The 26,541-nt window shown below is 32.0% G+C and overlaps 1 protein-coding gene across 5 annotated transcripts in view; it reads left to right on the top strand.

The window, feature by feature from the left end:
- Positions 1–26,541, top strand: part of Lrp1b (LDL receptor related protein 1B) — a 1,779,935-nt gene that overhangs the window by 1,180,924 nt on the left and 572,470 nt on the right. For all 5 annotated transcript variants that reach the window (XM_078017329.1, XM_078017328.1, XM_078017330.1 and 2 more), the window contains exons 30-31: positions 10,048–10,222; positions 11,005–11,099. In XM_078017329.1, coding sequence (XP_077873455.1) covers positions 10,048–10,222; positions 11,005–11,099 — 270 coding nt within the window. The remainder of the gene's footprint in view (positions 1–10,047; positions 10,223–11,004; positions 11,100–26,541) is intronic.

The following is a 26,541-nucleotide window of genomic DNA, read 5'->3' as shown; positions in this document are numbered from 1 at the left end:
TCTTAGGTGCATTTTAACTTTTAAAAATCTTAAACACACAAAATCCATACACAAACACACAAAATCCATACACATTTATAGGGTACCATGTGATATCTTGAAGTATGTGTATATCATGTTTCATTTAAATCATGTTAAACATATCTATATCCCGAATCATTTGTCATTCCTTTGTAATAAAAATACTTGAAATCGTTTTTCTAGTGTTATGAATTATATAATGCATTATTATTATCACCTATAAAATACTACTGTGCAATAACACACCAGAAACTTCTTAGTCACATCTAATTATAATTAGTATCCATATATGAGCCTCTTTAACCACTGTTCAATTCTCAACTTCTATAAGATCAATTTTTTTGTTTGTATATTCTACATAGAAGTGACATTAAATTGTACTTGTCTTTTTCATGCATGATTTGTTTTACTTATTGTATTGATCTCTAGTTCCATCTATGTTGCAAATGACAAGATTTATCCTTTTTTATGGTAGAATAGTATTACATTGTTCATACGTACCAAATTTTCTTTATCCATTTATCAGTTGATGGACACTAAGGCTGTTTCCATTTCTTGGCTATTGTGAATAATGTTGCAATGAACATGGTAATGCAGATGTCTATTCAACATAACATTTCATTTCCTTTGAGAAGTGGGATTATTGTCATATTATAGTTCCATTTTTCATTTGTTCAGGAATTTCTGTACAGTTCTTCATAATACCTAGTCTAATTCATGCTCCCACCAAAAGTGTGCAAATGTTTCCTGTTATATTTGGTGTTTTGGGTAATGGTCATTCTTACTGAAGTGATCATTGTAGTTTTGATTTACATTTCCCTGATGCAAAGCACAGATAGATAGTAATTGGATGTTTCAGTGTTCACTTTGGAGGAATATCTGTTCAAGTCTTTTGCCCATTTTTAAATCAGTTTTTGTTGTTGAATTTAGTTTGGAGGGTAATTTTGTTGATTACAATCTTCCAAATCAAAAGTTATTTTCTCTGCCTCTTTGCAGGTATTATCCCACTATCTTTTGGCTTCCATTAGTGTATGAGAATCCTCATATTTATCTAAATGCCTTTTTTTTTTGGTGTTGAGTCTTTGCTCTCTTGCTACTTAGAACATTTGTCCTTTGTCCTTCTTACATTTTTTTCTCCTTACATTTTTATTTTTTAAAATGCTTATTTTTATTTCACCCCCTTAAATCTATTGTGCCTCTTTTTAGATTTTTGTCTTTCATGAGTTCAAGGGGAAAATCCACAAATATTATCTCAATTTTGTTTAACCTCATCTCCCTACTCTGTCTTTGGTATACCCTGCTTAGATACACTACAACATTCATTCTATAATTCAGCTACCTGGGTCTTCTCTTATCTCTGCACTAATTCAAGTTACCTTCTTTCTTATTGTCTGGAAGTTCACTGATTGAACAGTATCTAAGCTACTGATCACTATATCAATGAATAACTTCTTAATACTATAAGTTATATTTTGACTCTGATTTATATTTTCTAAAATGACTTTAAAAGAATTTATTGGAAATTTATTATTCTGAAACACCTTTTACTTTTTAATATTCTACTCATATTTCTTAATCCTACATATAAAAATTTATAAATGTGAAAATTTTGTAGGTTTAAACTTACTGTTTATTTCTCTCCTTACTGTTAGTTTTCTGTTTCATTTATTCCTGTGTGTTTTCTTTTTCTTTCTTTCTTTTTATTTATTTTTTTCTTGTTTGAATATTATGATAATGAACTTATTATGGGAATTATGAGAGAGGGCCTGGACTGAGCAATTTCTTTTCCATAGAGGAGTGAAATTTGCTACCAATGGAGAAAAAGCTAGGCATTATTAATAAGAAATCAATTTAATTTTATTTCTCTCATAACTGTCTGATCAGTGGATATTTAGTTTTTAAACTAGTAATCTCTTGTCCAAGGACAGAACTACTCACAAATTCTGCTTTGGTTTTGTACCTAGAGAAAGGACTGTAAAAATAGATTTTTTGAAAAGTTTTAAATTGCTTTTTTTAAATTTAACATTTATATTCATTAATTTGTTTTTCATATATTTTTAAAATTTTTATTTGTCATGTATGACAACAGAATGCATTACAATTCATAGTACACATATAGAGTACAATTTTTCATATCTCTGGTTGTACACAAAGTAGAGTCACATCCTTCATGTCTTTTTACATGTACTGAGGGTAATGATGACCATCACATTCCACCATCTTTCCTACCCCTATTCTCCCTCCCTTCCGGTCCCTCCACTTTTCCCCTTTTCTTTGTCCTATCTAGAGCTCATTTAATCCTCCCATCCCTTCCCTGCTCCACAGCATATTATGAATCAGCAACCTTAAATCAGAGAAATCATTCAGCATTTGGTTTTGGTGAGGGTTGGCTAATTTCACTTGGCATTACATTCTCCAGCTTCATCCATTTACCTGCAAATGCCATGATTTTATGCACTTTTAAAATGCTGAGTAATATTCCATTGTGTATGTATACTACATTTTCTTTATCCATTCATCTACTGAAGGGCATCTAGGATGCTTCCAGAGTTTAGCTATTGTGAATTGTGCTGCAATAAACATTGTTGTGGCTGTGTCCCTGTAATATGCTGTTTATAAGTCCTTTGGGTATAGACTGAGGAGTGGGATAGCTGGATCAAATGATGGTTCCATTCCCAGTTTTCCAAAGATTCTCCATACTGCTTTCCATATTGACTGCACCAATTTGCAGTCTCACCAGCAGTGTATGAGTGTGCCTTTTTCCTCACATCCACGCCAACACTTGACTGGAGAGAGATGAAATGTTAGTTCTGATTTTCATTTTTCTAATTGCTAGAGATGTTGAACATTTTTTCATATATTTGTTGATTGATTGTACATCTTCTTCTGAGAAGGATCTGTTCAGTTCCTTGGTCCATTTATTGATTAGGTTATTTGTTTTTTGTGTGTGTGTGTTAAGATTTTTGAGTTCCTTATATATTCTAGAGATTAATGTTCTATCTGATAAGTGTGTGGTGAGAATTTGTTCCCAATTAATACGCCCTCTATTCACCTTACTGTTTCTTTTTCTGAGAAGAAACTTTTTAGCTTGACTCCATTCCACTTATTGATTCTTGATATGAATTCTTGATATTAATTCTTGTTTTATAGGAGGCTTATTGAGGAAGTTGGGGCCTAATCTGCCATGATGGAGGTTTGGGCCTAATTTTTTTTTTCTCATAGATACAGTGTCTCTGGTTTAATTCCCAGGTCCTTTATCCACTTTGAGTTCAGTTCTGTGCATGGTGAGAGATAGGGGTTTAATTTCATTTTATTGAATATGGATTTCCAGTTTTCCCAGCACCATTTGTTGAGGTGGCTATCTTTTCTTCAAAGTATGTTTTTGGTGTGCCTTTGTCAAATATAAAATAACTGTAATTATGTGGGCTAGTATCTGTGTCCTCTATTCTGTTCCATTGGTCTACAAATCTATTTTGGTGCTAACACCATGCTGTTTTTTGTGACTGCTGCTCTGTATTATAGTTTAAGGTCTGATATAGTGATATGACCTGCTTCACTCTTCCTGTTAAGAATTGCTTTAGCTATTCTAGATCTCTTATTTTTCCAGATGAATTTCATGACAGCTTTTTCTATTTCTATGAAGAATGTCATTGGGACTTTGATTGGAATTGCATTAAATCTGTATGGTGCTTTTGGTAGTAGGATCATTTTGATAAAATAAATTCTGCCTATCCAAGAATAAGGTAGATCTTTCCATCCTCTAAGGTATTCTTTAATTTATTTCTTTAATATTCTATCGTTTTCATTGTACAGGTCTTTCACCTCTTTTGCTAAGTTGATTCTCAAGTATTTTTTTTTCTTTTTAATGCTATTGCAAATAGGGGAGTTTTCCTTTCTGAGGATTTATCACTTATATGCAGAAATACCTTTGATTTATGGGTGTTGATTTTGTATCCTGCTACTTTGCTGAATTCATGTACTAGTTATAGAAGTTTTCTAGTGGAGCTTTTTTTTTTTTTTCTAGGTGTACAATCATATAGTTGTCAAATAGTGCTAATTTGAATTCTTCTTTTCCTATGTATATCCCTTTAATTTCTTTCCTCTGTCTAATTGCTCAGGCCAGTGTTTTAAGAATTGTGTTAAATAGAAGTGGTGAAAGAGGGCATGCCTGTCTTATTCCAGTGTTTAGAGGGAATTCTTTCAATTTCTTTCCATTTAGAATGATGTTGGCCTGGGCCTTAGCATAGATAGCTTTTACAATGTTGAGATATGTTCCTGTTATCCCTAGTTTTTCTTGTGTTTTGAACATGAAGGGGTGCTATATTTTGTCAAATGCTTTTTCTGCACCTATTGAGATGATCATATGGTTCTGATCTTTAAGTCTATTGATGTGATGAATTACATTTATTGATTTCCGTATGTTGAACCAATCTGTAGTTCAGCCTTTCTAGTTGTAAATTCTTTTATCTTTTGTTTATCAAGGAAGATTTTTATTTCATCATCAAATCTAAAGCTTAGTTTTGCTGGATATAAGATTCTCAGTTGTCATCCATTTTCTTTCAGAGAGTGGTATATGTTGTTCCATGATCTCCTGGCGTTGAGGGTCTGGATTGAAAAACCTTCTGAGATCTGAACTGGTCTCCTCCTATATGTGATCTGATTCCTCTCTCTTGTGGTTTTTAAGATTCTATCCTTATTCTGTATGTTAGGCATTTTCATTATAATGTGCTTTGGTGTAGATCTGTTGCAATTTTTTTATATTTGATGTACTGTAAGCCTCTTGTATTTGGTTTTCCAATTCGTTCTTCATGCTTGGGAAATTTTCTGCTATGATCTCTTTGAAGAGATTGTGCATTTTTTTTTTTTTAAGTTTGAAACTGTGTGCACCTTTCTCTATCCCAATAGCTTTTAGATTTGGTCTTTTGATGCTGTCCCATAATTCTTGGATATTCTGTTCATGGTTTTTTACTATCTTCACTGTGTGATTAACTTTATTTTCCAGATTATATACTTTGTCTTCATTATTTGACATTCTGACATTCTTTCTTCCAAGTGATGTAGTCTGTTGGTTATGCTTTCTTTTGAGGTTTTTTGTTTGTTTTTTGTTTGTTTGTTTGTTTTTTGGTTTATTATATCCTTCATTTCAAGGATTTCTGACTGTTTTTTTTCCAGTTTCTTTGTCTCTTTATTTATATAATCTTTTGCTACTTGTGTTTGCTCTCTTATCTCTTTGTTGGAGTGATCAATTTTTGCCTATATTTACTCATTTAGGTCATTCTTTAATTCAGAGATCATTTTAATTATGAACCTTCAGCATTCCTTCTGTGACATTTCATCAACTATGGTGTCCATGGATTCTGTTATTGTAGTATCCTTGTTTGTTTGGAAAACTTTCTTCCTTTGTTTTTTCATGTTGTCTATGTGTTTTGCTTTATTGCAGTGTGGATCTGAGATATTAGTTTCTACCCTATATTCTGTTAGTACCCATGCAGATTGTCTGTATTTCACCTTGATGTTGGGCTTCTAGACTCTTCTGGTGTCCCTCAATGTATGCTACTGCAACTAAAGGTGATAGCGGCAATAGTTGTAACTTGTGATAGTAGTGGAGGTGCCCTAAGGTGCAATTTCTTACAGAGATGTGGTTGAAAGGGTGGGCCTTACACTGTCTTTGGGATACCTTCTCTAAGATTCAGTTGCTTCTAGGCACTGTCTGTTGTCAAAAAGGTAGGGGCTACTGCCTGGGGAAGGCTATGGTGATATCTGTAATGTCCCAAGATGGAAGTGAGTTAGGCTTGGGCTCCCAGGTGGTGGTGAATTCAGACCTACAGTAGGCATGGGTCTAGGTATACGTCAATGTGGGTGGATTTGGGCCAGGCCCATGATGGTCTCTGGCCTAAAGATGTAGTACTGTGTTGGAGCCTGAGCTCTGGCGGGTATCTGCTAGTGGTGGGATGAACCCTGGCCTACTGTGAGCCTATGCAGGCTGGTATGGGTAGATTTCAATTGCTCTTCTTTTTAACCTGGCCAATGTTCCTGCATGCTGCTTACCTATTATTCAAGATATATTTCCCTTCCAATATCCTGGGATCATTCTTGGGTAACCTCCAATTTTTTGAGTTGAAGGACTGATCTTTTACTTCAAGCAACTAATAATAGATGAACGTCTAGATTTTCAGTACAGATTTTGCTTCCATTTGCTTTCATTTGACATTTAAGCTAAACTGTGAGTATGTGTTGATAGCACCTAGAGATTCTCTTGTCTGATTTAAGATTTTTGACATGCATTTGAAAGTTAAAATTCATCATTTTTCAAATAATTTGTAGCAATGAAGGACTTTTCAGAATATATAATCTATGTTAGTTCAAGAAGTGAAAATTCCAGAAATAGAAAATTGAACTTTCTAAAAACTTGCTCAGATATTGGTCTGACTTACTTGAAGTAAGAAGTTAAGAGTCATAATTTATTATTTCAATATTTTGATCAAGGACAGAAAAAATATCATCAAACATATAATTATTTTTATCTTTTTTCTTCTGGGCCTTTTGTTGCACTTATCAGGGCATTCTTAAACAATTATACATGGTCAGTATATTGTGAAAAAAAGAAGATCAAATTTTATTTTAGCCATTGAACTGATAATAAGAAACTCCAATCTGATATATATATATATATATATATATACATATATATAAAAGGTAAGGATAGTAAATTAGAATTGAGATTGCTTTGGTATGTTTTTACATAAGTTCTCTTCAACATAGACTTGAGGACTTTTATTTTATTTTTCTAGCTCGGTTCATATATACATTCTAAATTACATATGTTATAAATTGTTCATCAATTCATTAAAAATAGTTATATTGAAGGCAGTGTTGTCTACATTTGGGATGAGAAGCTATCAAGATAAATTAGCAAGCAGCTAAGCCTCAAAAATCATATGTAGCCAGGCACAGTGGTACACACCTGTAATCCCAGCAGCTCAGGAGACTGAGGCAGGAGTTTTACAAATTCAAAGCAAGCCTCAGCTATGTAGTGAAGCCCAAAAAATTTAGACTGTGCCTCACAATAAAAAAATAAAAACTACTGGGCCTGTGTTTCAGTGGTTAAGCACCCCTGGATTCAACCCCAGTACTCCACACACACACACAAATCATATGTAAAATGATAATATTTAAACTAAAGAACAATTATATTTGCTAGAAAGTTATCCACCAGATAGTCATGTTGCGTTAGGTAGATGGTACAAATCTTTCTATCTGAGATATACAGGAGAAAATGATCAAGTTTTATGGCTGAAAGGGTGATTTCTGCCTATCAACTGACCTATTTTGCATAAGACTTAGGAAAGTAGAGATGGATTAGGGTACGAAATCCAAATAGTTCCCCTATGGTTTGTAAAGGTCTAGACCAAGTCTAGATCTGAAAACATACCAGTACAATGCTGTGTAGGTAATTGGTGACAAATGGTTTGGGAAAGTGGTTATATTCAGACCACATAGAAAGACAAACTAAGAAATTTAGACAGCACTTTTTTAGTGGTTGGAAGATATTGGATACTTTGGAGCAAATGAAGGTTGTAATCCAGAGCTTTCTAGTCAGGAAAAAAAAAAAAAAGAAAAAAGAAAACTCAAAAGGAACTAAATCTGTTGCTGAGAAGAGGAAAAGACTAGATGTATTTCAAAATTAAAGACAGAAATAGATTTGAGAAAGTATGAAAAAGAATTAACAAGTACAAATACATATCAATAGCTTACATTTGGCTATGTTTTACAATTTAATAGTAGAACGTATTCTGTAGATGAATGAAATAATCTTGAGCAGTAGAGACAGTCAAAAACTTCTTTGGAGAACATGTATTGTAGAAGAGTAAAAACTCATTATTTATTTATTTATTTTTTGCTTTACCAGTACCAAGTAATATAGGACAAAATACAGAAAGAATTAAGTGATTGTATTGGTAAAGTACTCTTTGCTCTAAAATGAACTGCATAAAAACATATCATCCAGTATTCACAATAATGCTATTTACTGTGTATAATTTGCTTCCTTTTACATATGCAAAAAGAGGCTGAAAAATATTCATTTGATCAGTGATTAAAAAAAAATTGGCACTATACCTGGAACAAAAACTTAAATCACGCTACTAAGGTTGTTATTCCTTAGCAACCAATATTCCAGAGGTTGATGGAGCAAGATGTTTAAAGATCCCAAGTGAGGCAAATAAGTCTTAGCAAGTTTAACTTTAAAAGGGTGGTGTATTACTGTGGTAAAAAGAATGAAAGAAAGGAAGAAAGGAAGGAGGGTAGGAAGGAAGGAAAGATGGAAGGAAGGAAATAAAAAAGGAAAGGAAGGAAAAAAATGAAAGATCAAATACACAAACTAGATGAGGATAACTAATAACAATAATAAATTTGAAGTATGGGGTTGAAGGAAGTTCAACGTTCAAAATACAACAGTTTACCAGTAAATTAATGATAAAAGTGACCTTGCAAAATGACCAGGTTGTTGATTTGAGAACTGGAAGCATGGAGAATATTTTATAAGGGCATCACGATACAAAGTTATTTATAAATAATGAAAGGTTTTTACTTTTTAATTGATTCTTTTTAGTTATACATGGCAGTAGAGTCCATTTTGATATAATTATATTGCAGTATGGAATATTTCTTACTCTAATTAGGACCCCAGTCTTGTGGATGCACATGATGGTGAGATTTACTCTGGTGTATTCATATACATTCAGATAGGAAAGTTATGTCAGATTCATGTTTTTGAACAGCAAAGCAGACTCAGTGGAGATTTGAGAAGGTAAACATGCAGCGAAATCTGATCATTCCAATGCTGTATCTTACAGCACGTCTAGAACCCCTGGGTTTCCAGTAATTTTGAAGTAGTCGGCAAATTTTATAAATTTTGATGTTTAGATTTTACATTAAAAAAAATTAGTTAAGGCTTCTTTTGAAAAGAGAAGAAAGAAAGCTGTAGTAATTCCATTGAAGCCAAGTTTTAAGTGTTCTGTGGCTTTGACTAGAATCGCTCCCTGGAATCAGGAGTAGTACCTGGGAGACAGGTGACAGTGAGGAATCTGGGCCTTTCTCTAGAAGTACTGAATACGAATCTTTCTTTGCACAGTCTCCAAGTATATCTTGTAAATTTAAGAATCAGTGATTTAAAACTCTCTAGAAGTACAATGAACTTCTTACGCTCGAGAAAACATTAAAACTTTTTAACTAAAATAGACACCAAAGTAGCCAGTTGCTCCAGATTGAGGACTAATTTTTTTTTTTTAAAGACTCTCTAATCTTCATCATGTTAACACTTAGTTGAAATGGGTAATTACATTTAAGACTAAATCTCATCATTGTTTTCAAAGATGCCTGATTTAATAATCAAGCAATTGCAGCCCAAATATTTATACGGGCTGTACTGTATTCAAACTTAATTAGATTTCAGTAATTTCTATAGCATCCCACGCTGGAGGAATGTTAACAGGATTTTAGTTTGTTCTCTCGTATCTCATTTGATTCCTGTTAATTATCCGTTTTGAAAGATGTTCAACTCTGGTGATTTTTAGGAAAGTTGAATTCTCTTATTTCATTGCAGTAACAAATTGGCACTTAAAACATAAAATAGCCCATTTGTTGATGGCCAGTGAGTACTTTCTCCTAACTAGAACTCTGTGCTACCAACTGGAGAAGCTATTACTCTAATTTAAATTTTGGTCACCTTGGCCCATAAGACTTGTGCCTGAGTCTGCTCCAAAGTGTTTACTAGTGAATCATTGACTGTTAGTGTAATTTCAATGCTAATTGTTGCTTCAGGTTTTCAAATGCCTCCGCAGAAAGACATTAATGATTATTCATGCTTTAAGAAGGGTTGATAAGGGAATGAGATTACAATCTTGTACAATTTTAGCAAACAAATTAAGGTGTAAATTAAATTTTCCCTTAGAAAATAACTTATTTGAAGAGCCAAGAGAATGAGAAACTTCATTCCCTTTTAATTTTCCTTTTCCTCTTTTACAGATATTCAGAGTATAAGAGGGCTAGCAGTGGATTGGGTATCCCGTAATTTATACTGGATTAGCTCAGAATTTGATGAAACACAAATTAATGTGGCACGGCTAGATGGCTCTTTGAAAACCTCAATTATCCACGGAATCGATAAGCCACAGTGTCTTGCAGCTCACCCAGTGAGGGGGTAAAGTATGATTATTTTTTTTTAAGTTTTTTCAAAATTCCACACTTTTGTCCTGATTTTATGGAAAAGCCACTGTTTAAGATTGTTATCACTGTGTGTGTGTGTGTGTGTGTGTGTGTGTGTGTGTGTATCAGGTATAGCATCAAAAAAGCAAATGTGCATATGGAAATTATGAGAGATCCCTAGTTAGAGATTTCTAACTGCAAAAATATGATTTATACATACATATTGTAAGATATCATTAATTATATTTCTATGGAGTGACAAGTCAGAATAAAAAGAGATGTGAGAAATGTTGTTGATTTCATTTTGAATGCCAATTTTTAATAACATATTCACTTGTAAGTAGATCAGATTCTCCAATCTTCTGGTCAGTTATCATATACACTTGAGGGAGCCTACATAGGGCTAGAAGAGTTTTTCTTCAATTACAACAGAATGGTTGAAATGAATTTATTCCCATCTATAGTGTCTGACTTTTTTATAGCCAAGAGGATTCAATTTTGATGAATTACTTAAAATGAATGAAATTTACTGCAGTCATAATTAAGTATTCAGTTTTGAATGCAGGAGGAGAAGGAGAATGAGATAATTCTCCTTCAGTGACAGGCAAAAACAAGAGTGGTGCTTTTATCCCAGGCAGCAAGTGGCTTGTTAATTTTACACCTTTAATAAAGAATTAACCCAAACCAAGACTACATTATAGTATTTTCTTTGTACTTTAATATTTATCAAGTAGGTCAACATCTAATATTTTTAATCCACATCTGTTTTTAATTAAGGAAACTCTACTGGACAGATGGAAATACAATTAACATGGCAAATATGGATGGCAGTAATAGCAAGATTCTCTTTCAGAATCAAAAGGAACCAGTAGGTAAGTATTATGTTTTTAATAGTTAATCACTGCAGCTTTCAATGTGACAAACCTATTCATGTATAATATGCCTTTAATTCAGAACATGGAAAAAAATATATAGATTAGCAATAAAAATGAGGAACTGATGAATTTCCTTGAATCTATTATCTCTATTTGAAGGGTAGGGAGAAAAATGCCCTCTTATTCTCTCTTAGTTCTTATGTGGGCTTTCTGGTTTGGTCTAGGAACCTGATTAACAAGAGAAAGTCACATAAGTTTTGTGAGTTTTGTTTTTGTTGTTGTTGTTGGTTGTTTGTATTCTTTTTTTTTAATTTGTTTTAATTAGTTACAAATGACAGTTTACATCTACATAGTACATGAGGATCTTCACAAGAGAGTAGTGTTGGAATGAATGACCTACGAATGGTGAATATATACATTTTAGACAAAGAACAATAATAAATTTGTGATGGGGCTACAGGAAAGATGATATCCAGAGTAGGGTAGTAAATTTTAGGGATGCTACTAAGAAATATATGGGGAAGGGATGTAAAAGCCAATGGCAGATAAAGATTCCTTCAGAGTTTGTGTGTTTGGGTTTACTGTAGCCACAATTAACAGTCTCTGGTGACCAAGGCTATTTTCAAGTCTTGGAACATGAAGGACATCCCTCACTGAAGAATTTTATATGACTTGCTGCATATGAGACAATATAGGCCAAATGACCCTTCTAAAGCTATAGTTCCTCATGTGATCACCAGCTGAAATCACCAATATACATATTTAAAAAAAATATTTTACCTTAACCCCTCTAGAGGTAAGGAGGAAATATTTTTTAGCTGGATAGGGAGATGGGCCCTTCTAACATGAGAATTTTTTCATTGTATTAAGTACTGAGTTTGCTGAAAATGTACTGTAATTTATAAAGTTATTTTCACTGATAAGGATCATAAGTGGTACTGTAGTACCAATATAACATATTGAGGCTTTCCCTGGCTATCAATTCTGTGTCATCAGTAATAGTTAAAAATGATCTGGGTTTAAAAACTCAGTAGGTTTCAGATGTTTTCATTCACTTTACAAGATTTTTTTTTCCCTTTGGATAATTTCACCAACTATTGCAAATCATCAAGTATGACACAACAGTACTAAAAGAAAGTCCTGACTTTTTCCCATAAAAAACCTTGAAAATCTGAAATACAAAATTATTACAGAAGAAAATGTTACATATTTGTATATAGATATGTAGACATTATATTGTTTCTTAATTTTAATCACCTTTCATATTTGTATGTATCTTTGAGAGGCAAAAATTATCATGCCTCTGGTTTCTCCTTTCAAAGTACCTTTTAAAAAATCCAATAATAACCTGAATGTTGATGCTACATTAAATATGCAAATGATGGAATAGATGACAGAACATCATAATTTTGCAGTATATTTTTTAATCTGAGAAAATAATACACCATGAAGCTTTTCAGCAATTTTTTCTTAGTTGCAAAAATGTAAAACTGTAATGACTTGAAGTAGTTTATTTGTAATATTAATTATTCAATAAGGGTTTAGTAACATAAAATTTGGAATAAATAATTCTTTTCATGTAGTCTATAAAGTAAACCTTTGATATAGAATGCTACTGTTAACAGCTATTTTCTTTGGACTGTTTGTTCTAAGCTTTGTACACAATTGAAATTCAGGATAGTGTTAGAAAGTAAAGGCAGATTGAAATGCTAATACATCTTTGTAGAAGATGCTAGAACAAAAGAAACAAGAGGCTCCACAAGATTAGGGCCATACAAAAGACTTAATTTGAACTCCTGCAATTCAATTGCTACTTCTCTGGGATTGTTTGGAACATTTAATACTGAAAAGTATGATGGAAATAATATGAGCAAATAAATTCTTTATGTTGTAATTTAGTAGCTGTGGCCTAAAACTAAATGTTAATTTATATGCTTGTTTCTATAATGGGGAAAACCTTATCTCCTTTAATACTAAATATCCATTTTCATATTCAAAATAAATTCAATAAAAACTCTTAACAGCTTATACTTTTTGCAGTGGGTCTAATGATGAAAACTGGTCACTGTTCTTTTCCTGTAGAGGCATAAGGAACCTAAATTATTAGAGTTTTCATTGAGGAAATCTAATTCTGTAACCGTGAACAAGTCAATTCTCAGTTTAATGGTGCTTGGTTTCCTTATTAATACAATCAAGACAAAATATCTTTTCATGTTTAAAGTTCACATAAGATTTGAGTAAGGATAAAACTCACGAGAAAAAAACATCTAGCCCTTTAGGAAGGAAGATTAGGAAGAATAAACAAAATAAATTTCATAGAAATTTAGCAGTAAATATATGTAATTATATGAGCCTATGAGATGAAAAATTCTAGGCAAATATGAGGATGTAACTCTACAGTGTCTTGCTGCTAACCCTGAGAGGCAAACAGATTTGAGATATTTGTGTTCTACACTCTGATCTTCCCAACTTAGAAGCAAGCAAAAAGACAACAAGGTTATCAACTTGCTCTGGCTGTGGTTTACAAATAGACTTTCTTCTAATAACTTCCTATTCTAGCTAAGTAGTCATATTAACCAGGTACTAAGATCAGTGGTCTCCCCACTGCACGATGAAACTTATATATATAACAATTTTTTAAATCATTTTATGTTTCCAAAATTAAGATGCTCTGCTGGGTTCTGTCCTGTGTTTGTCTGGTACAGAAGTCCTTATTTTAGTTCCACGGAGGAAGAGAGTGATTAGATGAGGTCTCCCTTTACCTGTTCTTCCTTAGCTCCCTACCTCAAGTATCATTTCTATATTGTAGGTTACTAATATCTCCTTTGATAATGTTCACCATCCACAACTAGAATCCAAATTAAATTGTTCAAGGTCTAAGTAGAGAGAACAAAGTGACTTCTGGAACTCAGAAGTTCAAAGGACCTACAGGAATTCAGCTTCTAGAGCTATCATATTCACATAAAACACACCTTATAATGTATTTGAGGTATAGCATCATTGGGGAAAAGTAGTTTGGGTATCAATCACTACTTTGATGTTATTAACTTTACTCTGTAAATTTTAGTTTAATTATCTATAAAATGGAGATATTAATATATAAATTTGAGAATTTAATGTGGGTATAAGGTTTATATGCAATATCTCATATTTCAGCAATTCCATCCTTACTTAAATACTGAAGAGCATTCTTATACGTGTTCTAGAAAGAGTAAAAGGAAGTTCATAAACCATTGTTTGTCATAATATAAAAAGTTTGGAGAGAGCTGGGCATGGTGGCATCAGCATGTAATTCCAGACTCAGAAGGCTGAGGCAGGAGGATCACAAGTTCAAAGCCAGCCTCAGCAACAGCAAGGTACTGAGTAACTCAGTGAGACATTATTTCTAAATAAAATACAAAATAGGGCTGTGGATGCGGCTCAGTGGTTGAGTGGCCCTGAATTCAACACCTGTTATCCCCCCTGCCAAAAAAAAAAAAAAATTGGAGTGAGCCTAAATATTCATCAAAAGAATAATGAATGAACAAATACAGAATATTCATTGCTAAAATATTATATACATATATATAGATGTTTGATATGTAGCAGAATGAAATTTAACTCCTATCATTCACAATGCACAAAACTAAACTCAAAGACAATCAAGGACCTAGGGATAAGACCAGAGACCCTGCACCAACTAGAAAAAAATGTAGACCCAACTCTCTACAATGTGGGCTTACGAACTGACTTCCTTAGCTAGACTCCTAAAGCACAAGATATAAAGTCAAGAATCAATAAATGGGTTAGTATCAAACTAAAAAACTTCTTCAAAGCAAAGGAAATAACGAAGAACATGAAGAAAGAGTCTTAAGAATGGGAGAAAATATTTGCCATCTGCACCTTGGATAGAGCATTAATCACCATGGGGTACAATAAAAACAAAAAACAGCAAAAACCAAATAATTGGGCAAAGGAATTGAACAGGAACTTCATAGAAGAAATAAAAATGGTCAACAAATATATGAAAAAATGTTTTTGAATATTTCTAACAGAGAAATACTAATTAAAATTACACTGAGATACTATCTCACCCCAGTCAGAATGGCAATTATTAAGAATACAAGGAATAATAAATATTGCCGAGGATTTGGGAAAAAGGTTCACTCTTACATTGCTGGTGGGACCACAAATTGGTGGCAACTCTCTTGAAAGTACTATGGATATTCCTTTGAAAACTTGAAATGGAACCACCATTTGACCCAGTTATCACACTCCTCAGCTTAAGCCCAAGGGCTTAAAATCAGCATACTATAGTGACCATGTAATGTTCATAGCACCTTAATTAACAATAGCCAAGCTATTGTACCAAACTATGTGCCTTTCAACGGATGAGTGGATAAAGAAAATGTGGTCTATGTACACAATGGAATATTACTCAGCCATAAAGAAGAATGAAATTATGGCATTTTCCAGTAAATGAATGAAACTGGAGACTATCATGCTAAGTGAAATAAGCCAATCCCCAAAACCAAAGGCTAAATCTTCTATTGATATGTGGATGCTAATGCATAACAAAGGAGTGGGGGAGTTCCTTGGATTAGACTAAGAGGACTGAAGGGAAGGGAGGAGGATTGGAAATAGGAAACAGGTATAATTAATCAAACACAACTTTCCTATGTTCATATACATATGAACATAGGAAATATATATATTTTATATATACTTTACATACAACCAGTGATACTCCACTTAACAGTCACAAGAATGGGATTCCAATTAGAATAATTACACTCCATGTATATATAATATGTCAAATTATACTCTACTGTCAGGTATATCTAAAAAGAACAAATAAAAAATAAAAAGAGAAAAGAAGATTCCTATTCAATGTAATAAAATGTTTTTAGTATTTGTTCTGGATAGTGAATGCATAAGAACTTATTATCTTCTGTCTTTCATATTGAATTCCAGCTCCTTGAAATATCACCAACACACACACAAAACAAACAAACAAACAACAACAACAACAAAAAACAAATACTAAAACAAAAAACTTTTGTTTTGACAAACCTGAGCTTTCTGAGCTTTCTGAGCTTTCTGCTTACAGCGGAGGGAGACAGTAGGAACTAAGTCTTAATAGAGTCTCAGTGTTCAAACAATAATTGAGATTTTGAAGTCTGGTGTAAAGCAAGTCTTTCAAATGGAGCTGGAGCATTGGTTAGAATTAAGTAAGGATTCATTTATAATATTTTTGGGTTGGTGAATACAGAAAGGAGATTTTTAAGAAAGCTGATTCAGAGAGCCGTGAGGCATGAGGTGTCAGTTTTTTGCTATAAAAGTTATAGACCTTTCAGGAAGTTCCTGCAATGAGCAATAATAGTGTCTACAATCTTTATCTTCTTGGGCAAGAGTTACTTTAAGTAGGAAAGTTATATCTTTGAAGACAGTAGAATAGTAAAGCCATGTTAATGTATAATTAGCTATGGTTTTGGATTTTATTCACATTTAGAAAAATGAAATCTTTATTTCATGGATCATTTTGTTGTCATGCATTAAAACATCCTTTGTAAAGAGACTTGTACATCACTGTGTTCTTTACCTCTTCTCTAAAACTCTATTCCACAATAGTCAGCATTCCAGCTGAGACACAAAACCAGTCATGTGTGTGTGTGTGTGTGTGTGCCCGCGCGCCCTGTTGTAATCATTTAGTTTATGAGTTCCTGGAAACTGGCCAGACATATCTGTAATTCTTAGACCATCTGAAGGATAGACTAGAAACTCTCAGGAAGGTGCTGAAACAATAGACCATGGACCAAATTTCTTCATGGATACCTAAGTTCTTTTCATGAAGCCTTTCAACTCATTGAATTGGGCTCATTCAGAGATTTTGATGTAGTTTATTCTATACCAAAAGGCCTTGCAGTGTGTAAAATAGATTAAAACCATGTTTCATAATAACTTTTTTTCATTCCTGAAAACTGAACCCAGGGCTTCATGCATATTAGGCAAGTACCCTACCAGTGACATCCTGGCATTTTTATTCTTTTTGTTTTGAGACAGGGCCTTGCTAAATTGCCCAGACTGACCTTGAACTTGTGATTCTCCTGCCTCAGCCTCCTGAGTAACTGGGATTATATACATGATCCACTGTGCATGGCTGTATTTTTTTTAAGTAATATTTTCATGGTGTGTACCCAAACCATTTTTTAAAATAGATTTAATAATTTGTATTATTTACTAACCCAGACAGAATACTGAAATAATTCAGAGTGTATCCTCCGTTCTTAAAGATTTTTATAAATAGTTTTTAAGACATTTTTAAAGGAGTGGATAAAAGTATGACTTATTCATTTATTTTGGTTCAATAAGTTTGTGAACATATGATATTTAGAAAGAATACTTACATTAGAAATGTATATTGGTGATCTATAGAACTATTTGAAATTGTGATACAAACAGTTGTACAAAATATTTTTTTGCTTCTATGTAAATTTAGATTGCTATTTAATGTACAGTAAAAATTAAGTCTCACAAAGACACACTTTCAGAAGAGTCCATGCCATGGCAATCCCAAGATTCTTTCAGAATTATTCTCCTGAGAGGATTCCTAAGATGGAATTTTATAGTACTATATATGGCATATGAATATGTGAAAAAATAAATACAAATTTGTTTTGGAGTTATGCATGCAAATCATACTCATGAAATACTTATATCATTTATCACCAAATCATTTAGTAATTGTAATTTTATTTATTCATTTAAAGCAATTATTATGATTATTATTTAATGATGAGTTTATCTGGGTGAGTGAACTCTGGCTTAAACTGCCTGCCTACTACATTCTTTAAATGATTTCTATGAAGAAAATTAGGTAATTAGAAAAGGAGGAACCATTGCTCAGCTGACTGTCTTCTCATGGATAGTGTTGTATTTTTACTATTATCATTTTTCACTCGAATGTGATGAGAAAGCAGTATTCTGTTTAGTGAGGTGGGGGTAGTAGTAGCTCAGAACATTTTTGTTGGTAACTTTTTAATGTGACCTGTATTCTGACCACGAAGCCATACATCTGTGTTTGCATGCACTTACTGTGAGATCTCTGATTCTATAGAATGATGAGCATTTGGCAGCAAAAACAATACAATTATATTGTGTACTTTTTAAGTACTTACATTATGTCAAATGCTTGCAAAATGCTTTGCTTTAATCATCTTACTGCATTCACTTCTGGGAGGATTTTTTTTTTTTTTTTATCTTTCCTTTATAGATTCAAAGTCCAAGACTCATTGAAAGAAGTTAGTTGCCCACAATGAAACTTAGGATTCAAATACAAGTTTATGTCTTCCAAAGTGGTATTAAAGCTTAGCCATTGTACTATGACTAGGCTCATCATAATACTAGTAATAATTTGACCTCAAGAAAGGATCAGGGAATAAACCTGATGCTCTTTCAAGCATGGAAGGTGGGAAAGAGACAAATGCAGGTACCCCTGAATAAATGGAGGTTCAATGAGGACACTGCAGTCAGATTTTCTAAGTATCCAGGAATATGCAAGAAGCAATTTCACCTCTGTGTCAATTGTGCTTCACAATTAATTATTTCTGATTCTTTAAAAGCTAGTTTTAATGGCTATGTCACTGACACACTGGACTTTTTACTTTTGTGGAATTCTTTTTCCTATTATAATTCACTAATTTTCTTTATTTGCTTTTTTTGGTAGATAGTTTTATATTTATCTTTATTTTTTTAAAAAATTTGTGCACAATAATTATACATAATAGTGGAATATGTTGTTACACATTTAAGCATACATACAATATTACAACATAGTTTTTTCAAATTTCTTCCTTGGAACCTCCCTTTTCCTTTCCCTCCTCCCTCTCCTAGTCCTCTTCCTCAACTCTATGCTTATTTGTTGTTAAATCCATACGTGTGACATACTTAATATAGAAATGCATCACAATCTTTTCAAAATTCTCAACTTGGCATTTTATGAGTATTTGTCACTAAAGATTGAGTAATTGTTGCCTTTAGCAACTGGGGCTAAATAACTATGTTTCTGTTAAATACAAATCAGCATTCCAGTTATCCATTATTGCACTAAATTTTCACAATTAAGATTTATTGCTCAGTCTTGGATACATTAAGTGCTTGGAGCAGTTTACATAACAGAAGATTTTAATTTACTACTTCAAGCAATTTCCATGTTTAAATGTCTTCATATTATGAATTTTATCCCTAAGCCTTATACAAAGCAACTTGAGTTGTCAATCAGCATTACCCTACATGACTTATTCTTAAAGATCTAGTGTACTATATATTTTATTTCTTTAATAGTAACCTTTTACTTTTAATATAATATCAATAAAAAATTATTTGTTTACTTAACCTTCAAATGAAACTTTCTAAATTCTTTAAAGCATGTTTTTTTATTTAATTATTCCAAGTTGTATGCTAAGTTAGTACATTTTTAAATATATTCAAGGATAAGACTTGCAAGAACATTTTATCACATTAAGAAAATCTAAGGTGTGTCTCTGTTTAAAAATAATATTTATAAATTTCCAAGATATTTCCTTGCTTAATATAACAGTGTTCTGTTATTTATATGCAAGTACTACCATCATCGTGATTTTTATTATTTAGGAAGCACACTCAATATATAAAGACATGTAAATTGATGAAAATGTTAAGAATAGATTTCAAAAATAGTCAGAGGACTTAATAAGTAATATTATAATTATACATGCATGCATATAACTAATTTAAATTTATGATGTTTTCATCTAACTTCAAATGTTAAGTGAAATGAAAGGCTATTTTTAAAAATGGATATAAATTGTATACTCAATATGAATCACAAAACCTTCAGATCCATCTTCAAGAAGGTCATTGTCCAGTGAAGGAAAAGTCACAGATAATTACAGACCTTGAGTGAGATATTTAGTAGAGTAAAATGAAATGAAAATACTTAATATTTTTCATGTGTACTATGTGCCAGACATCATAAAGATAGTATCAGAGATAATGTGAACACAGAAGAAATAAATTTTTGTGGGGAAGAAAAATAATGGAATAAGTTATAGCCAAATTAATGGTATTTTGAAATTTCAACAGAGCCTTGAAGAAAAAAAAATACTTTTGTTTTTAAAATTACAGATGAACAAGGGTTTTCCTCTTTTTTTTCTAGAAGAAAGGAAAACTAGGAATAAAATGCATGAGACAGTTGTTATGTGTAGAAAACTCTGAAATTTTCCATATGAGTAGGGCAAAAGAAGGGAATGTTTAACATTATATTGTGAATTTTAAAATATTTGGCATAATACAGTGCTTTTAAAATATTTTGTACCATCTTACTTATCAATCAATAAAACATTGTCTTAGTAAATTATAAAATTATAGATATAAAAGGTTTTGAATGTTTTTAAAATGCAACACTTCTCCAGAATCAGCTTGATATTGATTCTGACCTCTTCTCCTTTTTTATTTTTTTTTGCATATGTTGTTTTCACAAGTCACATAATTTTTTGACAATCACCAAGTGCTAGGAATATTGTTTGTAAAATGTCTTACATGGGAGGAAGGAAACGATTCTGAAATCTTAGCTTGATAAGATAAGCAACAAGAATCAGTTTATGAACTTAGCTCAGTAACTGTATGTTGTGATGATTTCTTAAAATAGGGTGAACTGAGAAGGGTGATTTCAAGGAAAAAATAGATCAGTTCAAGATAAGGGCAATATACTCAACTAAAGGTTGATAGCATTCTTTTTAAAAATGTAAACATGTATTCAGATATTGTTTCATTTTCTTTAGTTGTAGATGAACACAATACCTTTTTATTTTATTTATTTTATTTTCATGTGGTGCTAAGGATCGAACCCAGGATCTCGCACGTGGTAGACAAGGGCCCTACCACTAAGCTGCGACCTCAGTCCTTATTTGATGATAATTTTAGAGTTGCTTGCAGTTATTAAAAATAATTCAGGATTTTTCATGTGTACCTTATTCAATTTTCTCCAATTAGAACATTTTGCAAAACCACAGTGAAATACCACAACTGAGTTATTAACCATAATTCTATCTAAATTTCATGTTTTCTTATATTAATTTCTGTGTGGTTTAATTAGGCTATACAATTTTATCATGTGTGTAGATTCCTGTGTCTACTACTGTGATCAAAATCCTGAATAATTTCGACACCATATGATCCTTCACATTTCTATTCTATGGCCTCATCTATTTCCCTCCTGTACTTAACATCCACTTCATTCTTCTCCACATGTCTGTCTCCAGTTCTTGTTGCTTATCTTGTCACATTAAAAGTGTTTTATTAGTCAAACCATACAACATGTTACCTTGGGAGATTCCTTTTTTTTCATTTCACATATTTCCCTGGAGAGTCACTGAAATTATTTCATGTATCAATAATTTGATTCTTTTTGTTGTTGAATAATATCCCAAAATATGAGTGCAGCACAGTAAATTTAACCATCCTCCTACTAAAGGACAGCTAGATGATTCTCTGTTTTGACTATTACAAATAAAGCTATAAACATTCATGTGCAAGTCTTTTCATGAACACAACTTTTCATTTATCTGGGATAAATTCCTAGGAGTGCAGTTTTGGGGTCTGATGGTAATAGCATGCTGAGTTTTATAAGTCATTGCCAGATACTTTCCCAGAGTAGCTGTACCATTTTTTATTCCCAGAACCAGCAATGTGTCAGTGATCCAATTTTTCTGCATCCTTATCAGCATTTAGTATTCTAATTTTTAATTTTCGTCATTCTAATAAGTGTATAGTGATATCTTACAATTTGTATTTAAATTTCTTAAGATGTTAAAAGTTTTTTCATGTGTTTTTTTTAAAAAAAAATTAGTGTATTTTCTTGTGATGATATCCTTAGCCCATTTTCCAATTGAATTATTATTATTTTGTACCAGGGATTGAACCCAGGGGTGCTTACTTACAAGCCAATCCCAAGCCCTTTTAACTTATTATTTGAGAAAGAGTCTTGTTAAATTTCTTAGGGCCTTGCTAAGTTGCTGTGCTTTAAACTTCTGATCCTCCTTCCTCAGCCTCTTAAGATGCTTGGGATTAATAGGTGTGCACTACTGTACCAGGCTCCAGTTGAATTTTTTGAGCTTAAATTTTGATAATCCTTTTGTGGATACTTGTCTTTTATTGATATGTGAATTATAATTATGTTTTCCCAGACAGAAGCATATCTTTTATCATCTTTCACAGAACAAAAGTTTCAGTTTTGATATGTTTGTTTTATAATTAATAAATATTAATTATCAATTACAGGTATATTCAGAGAGATAGTCACAGGTTTTCAAATAGGATTTTACCTTAGGATGGAAATATATTTAAAAATAAAAACCTGCACTGCTAATAAATGTCTAATATTAATTGAGTGCTTTCTATGTCCCGCCCCCCGCCCCATATGAGGCTGCTGTTCTTATTATAGCCACCTCACATGGTGAAGTAAGAGTGTACCCAGGCAAGCCCTCCAGAGGCACATAGCAAAGGTAATGATAGCAAAGGGTGATGCCTTACATAATTTGTGTTCACTTCAGAGAGAAGGTGGGGGATGGAGCAGAGAATGCTTAGATTTCTCAGTAGATCTATTATTTGACTAACAGAATGTAAGTATTCTCAGGAGTTATTCAGCATTTCTTGAGAAAATAGTGAATAGGCAGTTAGATGCATGCTTTTCCCCTGTGAAGTAACTATCCTCTATCAGACCTAAAACTCAATATCTCTCAAATAATTCTGCCCCAGGAATAACCATGGTATTCTGGTGAACTCTGAAAAGATCTCCATTTTCTAGTATCCAGAATACTATAATTCTTTTACAGGTGTAAAGTGGGATGGAACTTTTTGGTATATTCTCTTTTTTTTTTTTTTTTTAGTAAATATGTTTTCAGTGGCCAGTTTCTATAACTTTCACAATCCCAGAAGCTAAAGCATTTGTTTTGTACTTAAATTTTTAAAGACAGCAAAAACAAAAATAATATTTAGAAGACTTTGATGTTATTTGTATACCTATTTGGAGGACTTGAAATTAATCATCCAAATTTTAATGTCCACAGTCTATCTTCTTCCTCACATGAATCTTTGCTGTTCCTCTTTTCTAAAGCTCTCACCTTTATAGTGCTCATTCTGTCAAAATTTAAAACACCTATTGAGCTTACTAAAAATTCAAATTTGAAAGATTATAAAAATATGCAGTGGTTAAAAATAATTTCTTCAATTTTTTTATTGTAAAATTACTTAAGAATAAAAAAAAAATACTGATGCTTAGGGCCAGTCCAAAACAGTTAAATTATAATTTCTAGAAGTGGGACCCAAGGATCAGTATATATGAATGGTTTTATAATAATTATAATTCACAGATAAAGATGAAACTTTTGAAGTAAAATTTGGTATGTGATGGAAAATATTTGGTGTTGCTATCTTTAGAAAGCCTCAATTTTAAATAAAAATACCTTTTAAATTTAATTCCATAAATTTAAATAAAAATACATTTTAAATTTAATTCCATAGTACATATTATATTGATCTTACTTTGAATCACTTACAAAATGAATTAGCCACATAAAATGAAGTCTTAATTCTTAATTGTAATACAATTTAAGGTGTTTTTAGTAACATGGGTTATATAGCTAAATTATCTTATTTAAAACCATTATGTAAATATTTCTTATATAAATTTGTGAGTTATTTCAGTTACAAGATAAACCACATAATGTTAACAAATTGAATGGTCTAAAAAATAAGCTGGTCTGTTTAAAACAAAATGTTCAAATAAAATATTATATTATTATTATTAATAGTATATATTAAAATAGTCTTTGGCTTAAAGTAAGGAATTTAAAACTTAAAGCATATGGATTAAATACATTTTTATAAGAATACTAAATTGGGTTTACAAAGTAATTTGCCTTTTAATAAAGACTTTTCAATTTAGATGATGACTTCTTTCTTGTTTCATTCAGTTATTACATTGCTTTATCTGTATATCCTTATCTCATAATCAGATTCAGATGATTTTAAAATTGATAAATATGTCTTGAATAATAAGATTATAATACTACTGGTATATTCTTTATATAGGTCCTATAATCATTTGTAATATTTTTAAATCTCAATCACTCTAAGGCCCTTTCTCATAAAATTATACTTCTTTGCATAGGATCAAGGGAATTTTTAGAAATTTGCTCACATTTGACCTATTTTCTCATGGCTATTGAATTAACATTTTAACATGGCTGAGTAGTTCCAATTTGCATTAAAGAACAATTAGTCCACTGCTTTGTGATTTATCTTTTGAAACATTAGCACAACAGAGATCTGATCCAGAATTATTTTAATATATGTTCAGTTAATTCTTCAGTATTGATGGGACTGAGTATATGATATTAACAAGGTCAAAATCTATGATGTAAAAATACTTAAACCAATAAACTTTATAAGTATGTGCTTTTAAACATGCATATATCAATTAATATAAAGCACATTTTTATCAATTTCTTAAATTTATAGTAGGCTTTGTGGAGGATTTCAATTCTATTTTATAATCTAGGGAATAAATGTACTCAAGAATATTTATAGGTAAAGTAATATATTTAACAGGAGAAACTATATGGGGTTCTAGGTAACACTTATCTCACGCACATATAGATTAATATAGAAACTTTAGATGTGTTTATTTTGTGAATTACAAAACTTCTGTTCTAAAACTATTCACTCTTCTAATTGATGTAGAAATTCAAGCCATACTAGGTGGACCAATTGAATTGCTGCTGTTTCTTTTCTAATTGTCACAGTTTCTGGTTACAAGTAGTCCTTCAAAAATTTCAGTTGTGAGCATAACTCTGCTAGGGAGAACTCCTTGAGATAATTTATAATTTCATAATGAACTTAATTAAATAATCTATTTACTCTATGCTCATGAACTGTATTTTCTCTTCTAGGTATTACACTAGACAGTGAAAATAATAAACTGACTTTGTCACAGCCACTTTCCTATGTGCATTTGTGGTCCAAAAGCAAAGCAGTTGAGTAATAGGCCTTGGCGATCTCTGACCCAATCTCTGTAACTTCCCTGTTCTGTTTAATTCTGCTTTAATATAACATGAGTTAGAGAAGAGAAACTGCAGGGTATTAGGTGGATGATAAGGTTCTGACACTGTAGGTTAATTTGGAGTGAGATATGAACGCATACTGTCTTCTGAAAAAGAGGTTAATGTAACTTAAACAAATGTATTCCCTAAGAAAGGTTAGACAAGAATATTAATTTAAATAATCCAGCTGAAAGAATATAATAGATAAGCTTATCAAAGTCAGGGGTAAAGCTAAAAGTATAAAAGTAATTCCTCTATAACGACTGGTGATGGGTCACAAATCTGACTCTGGTTTCTTTGCAGCAAAAGCAAAGAGAGAAATATGGCCAGTTAAAATTTTATATTTTGCACATATGGTTTTTCCTGGCATGGAGCCCTGAAAGAAATTTCTCCCAGGGGTCCTTGGATAAAGAGGTCACCGTATAATATACTGCTTTCCGACACTGTAACCTGGGAAGTCTAACAGGTTTCCTATGTCTACTTCTTAAAACATCTTTCATTCAAACCAAAGGCACCGTGCCAAAGCCCAATTCAGCAAAGAACATCAAGGAGGGACAAAAACACAGAAATCGGAAAATGCAGTTGTCTGATGGTTTAGCTTGATTGAGAGGTACAATTTAGAATACCCATGGGCATAGATAAACCACGTAATTTTAAAGGAATGCTCTATAAATAAATTTGTTCATTCAACTCCTGGCAAGAATTTGGCAACAGAAATGTATGATAGGTCAAGATCATTGTACTGTCATGTGTAACTAATTAAAACAAAAATATTATATATATATATAATTTTATATATATAAAAATTATATATAATTTTATATATATAAGAAATATTGGAGTTGTATTTTGTGCAATTAATCTGTAATACATATATTCCTTATTTCTGACAAAAGATGAAGTTGTGATCATGGCTATTAGACAACTAAGCCAAAGACAAAACCAGTTGCTTCTTAGAAAATTTAGTGATCTGAATTTGGATTTATCTGCTACATGAAAGGGTGCATCAAGGTGTTTTAGGTAATTGCAGAATAACTAAACTTTCCCTCATAAAATTGAATGTTAAAGGTTTTCACCCTCATGGTATTACATCAAGCAATATGACGATGGTCATTTTTCTTTGATTTTATTTTCTTAGTATTTCCTTAGTAATTAAATTCAATTTCCCTCTCTCATCATTGAAAAAATATCTAAAATCTGTATCCCTGCAATTTCTAATTATATGCATTGTGATTTTTTTCTGGTGAAACTTGTAGTCTTCTAGTAGCAAAGCTTATCAGGAAATAACTGAAATAGTCTACAAAATTGTTGGATTATTT

This window comes from Ictidomys tridecemlineatus, chromosome 7 (genome assembly GCF_052094955.1).
Source record: "Ictidomys tridecemlineatus isolate mIctTri1 chromosome 7, mIctTri1.hap1, whole genome shotgun sequence".
Taxonomy (NCBI): Eukaryota; Metazoa; Chordata; class Mammalia; order Rodentia; family Sciuridae; genus Ictidomys; species Ictidomys tridecemlineatus.
The sequence above is the reverse complement of the archived record's forward strand: the minus strand, read 5'-3'. Positions and strand labels throughout refer to the sequence as shown.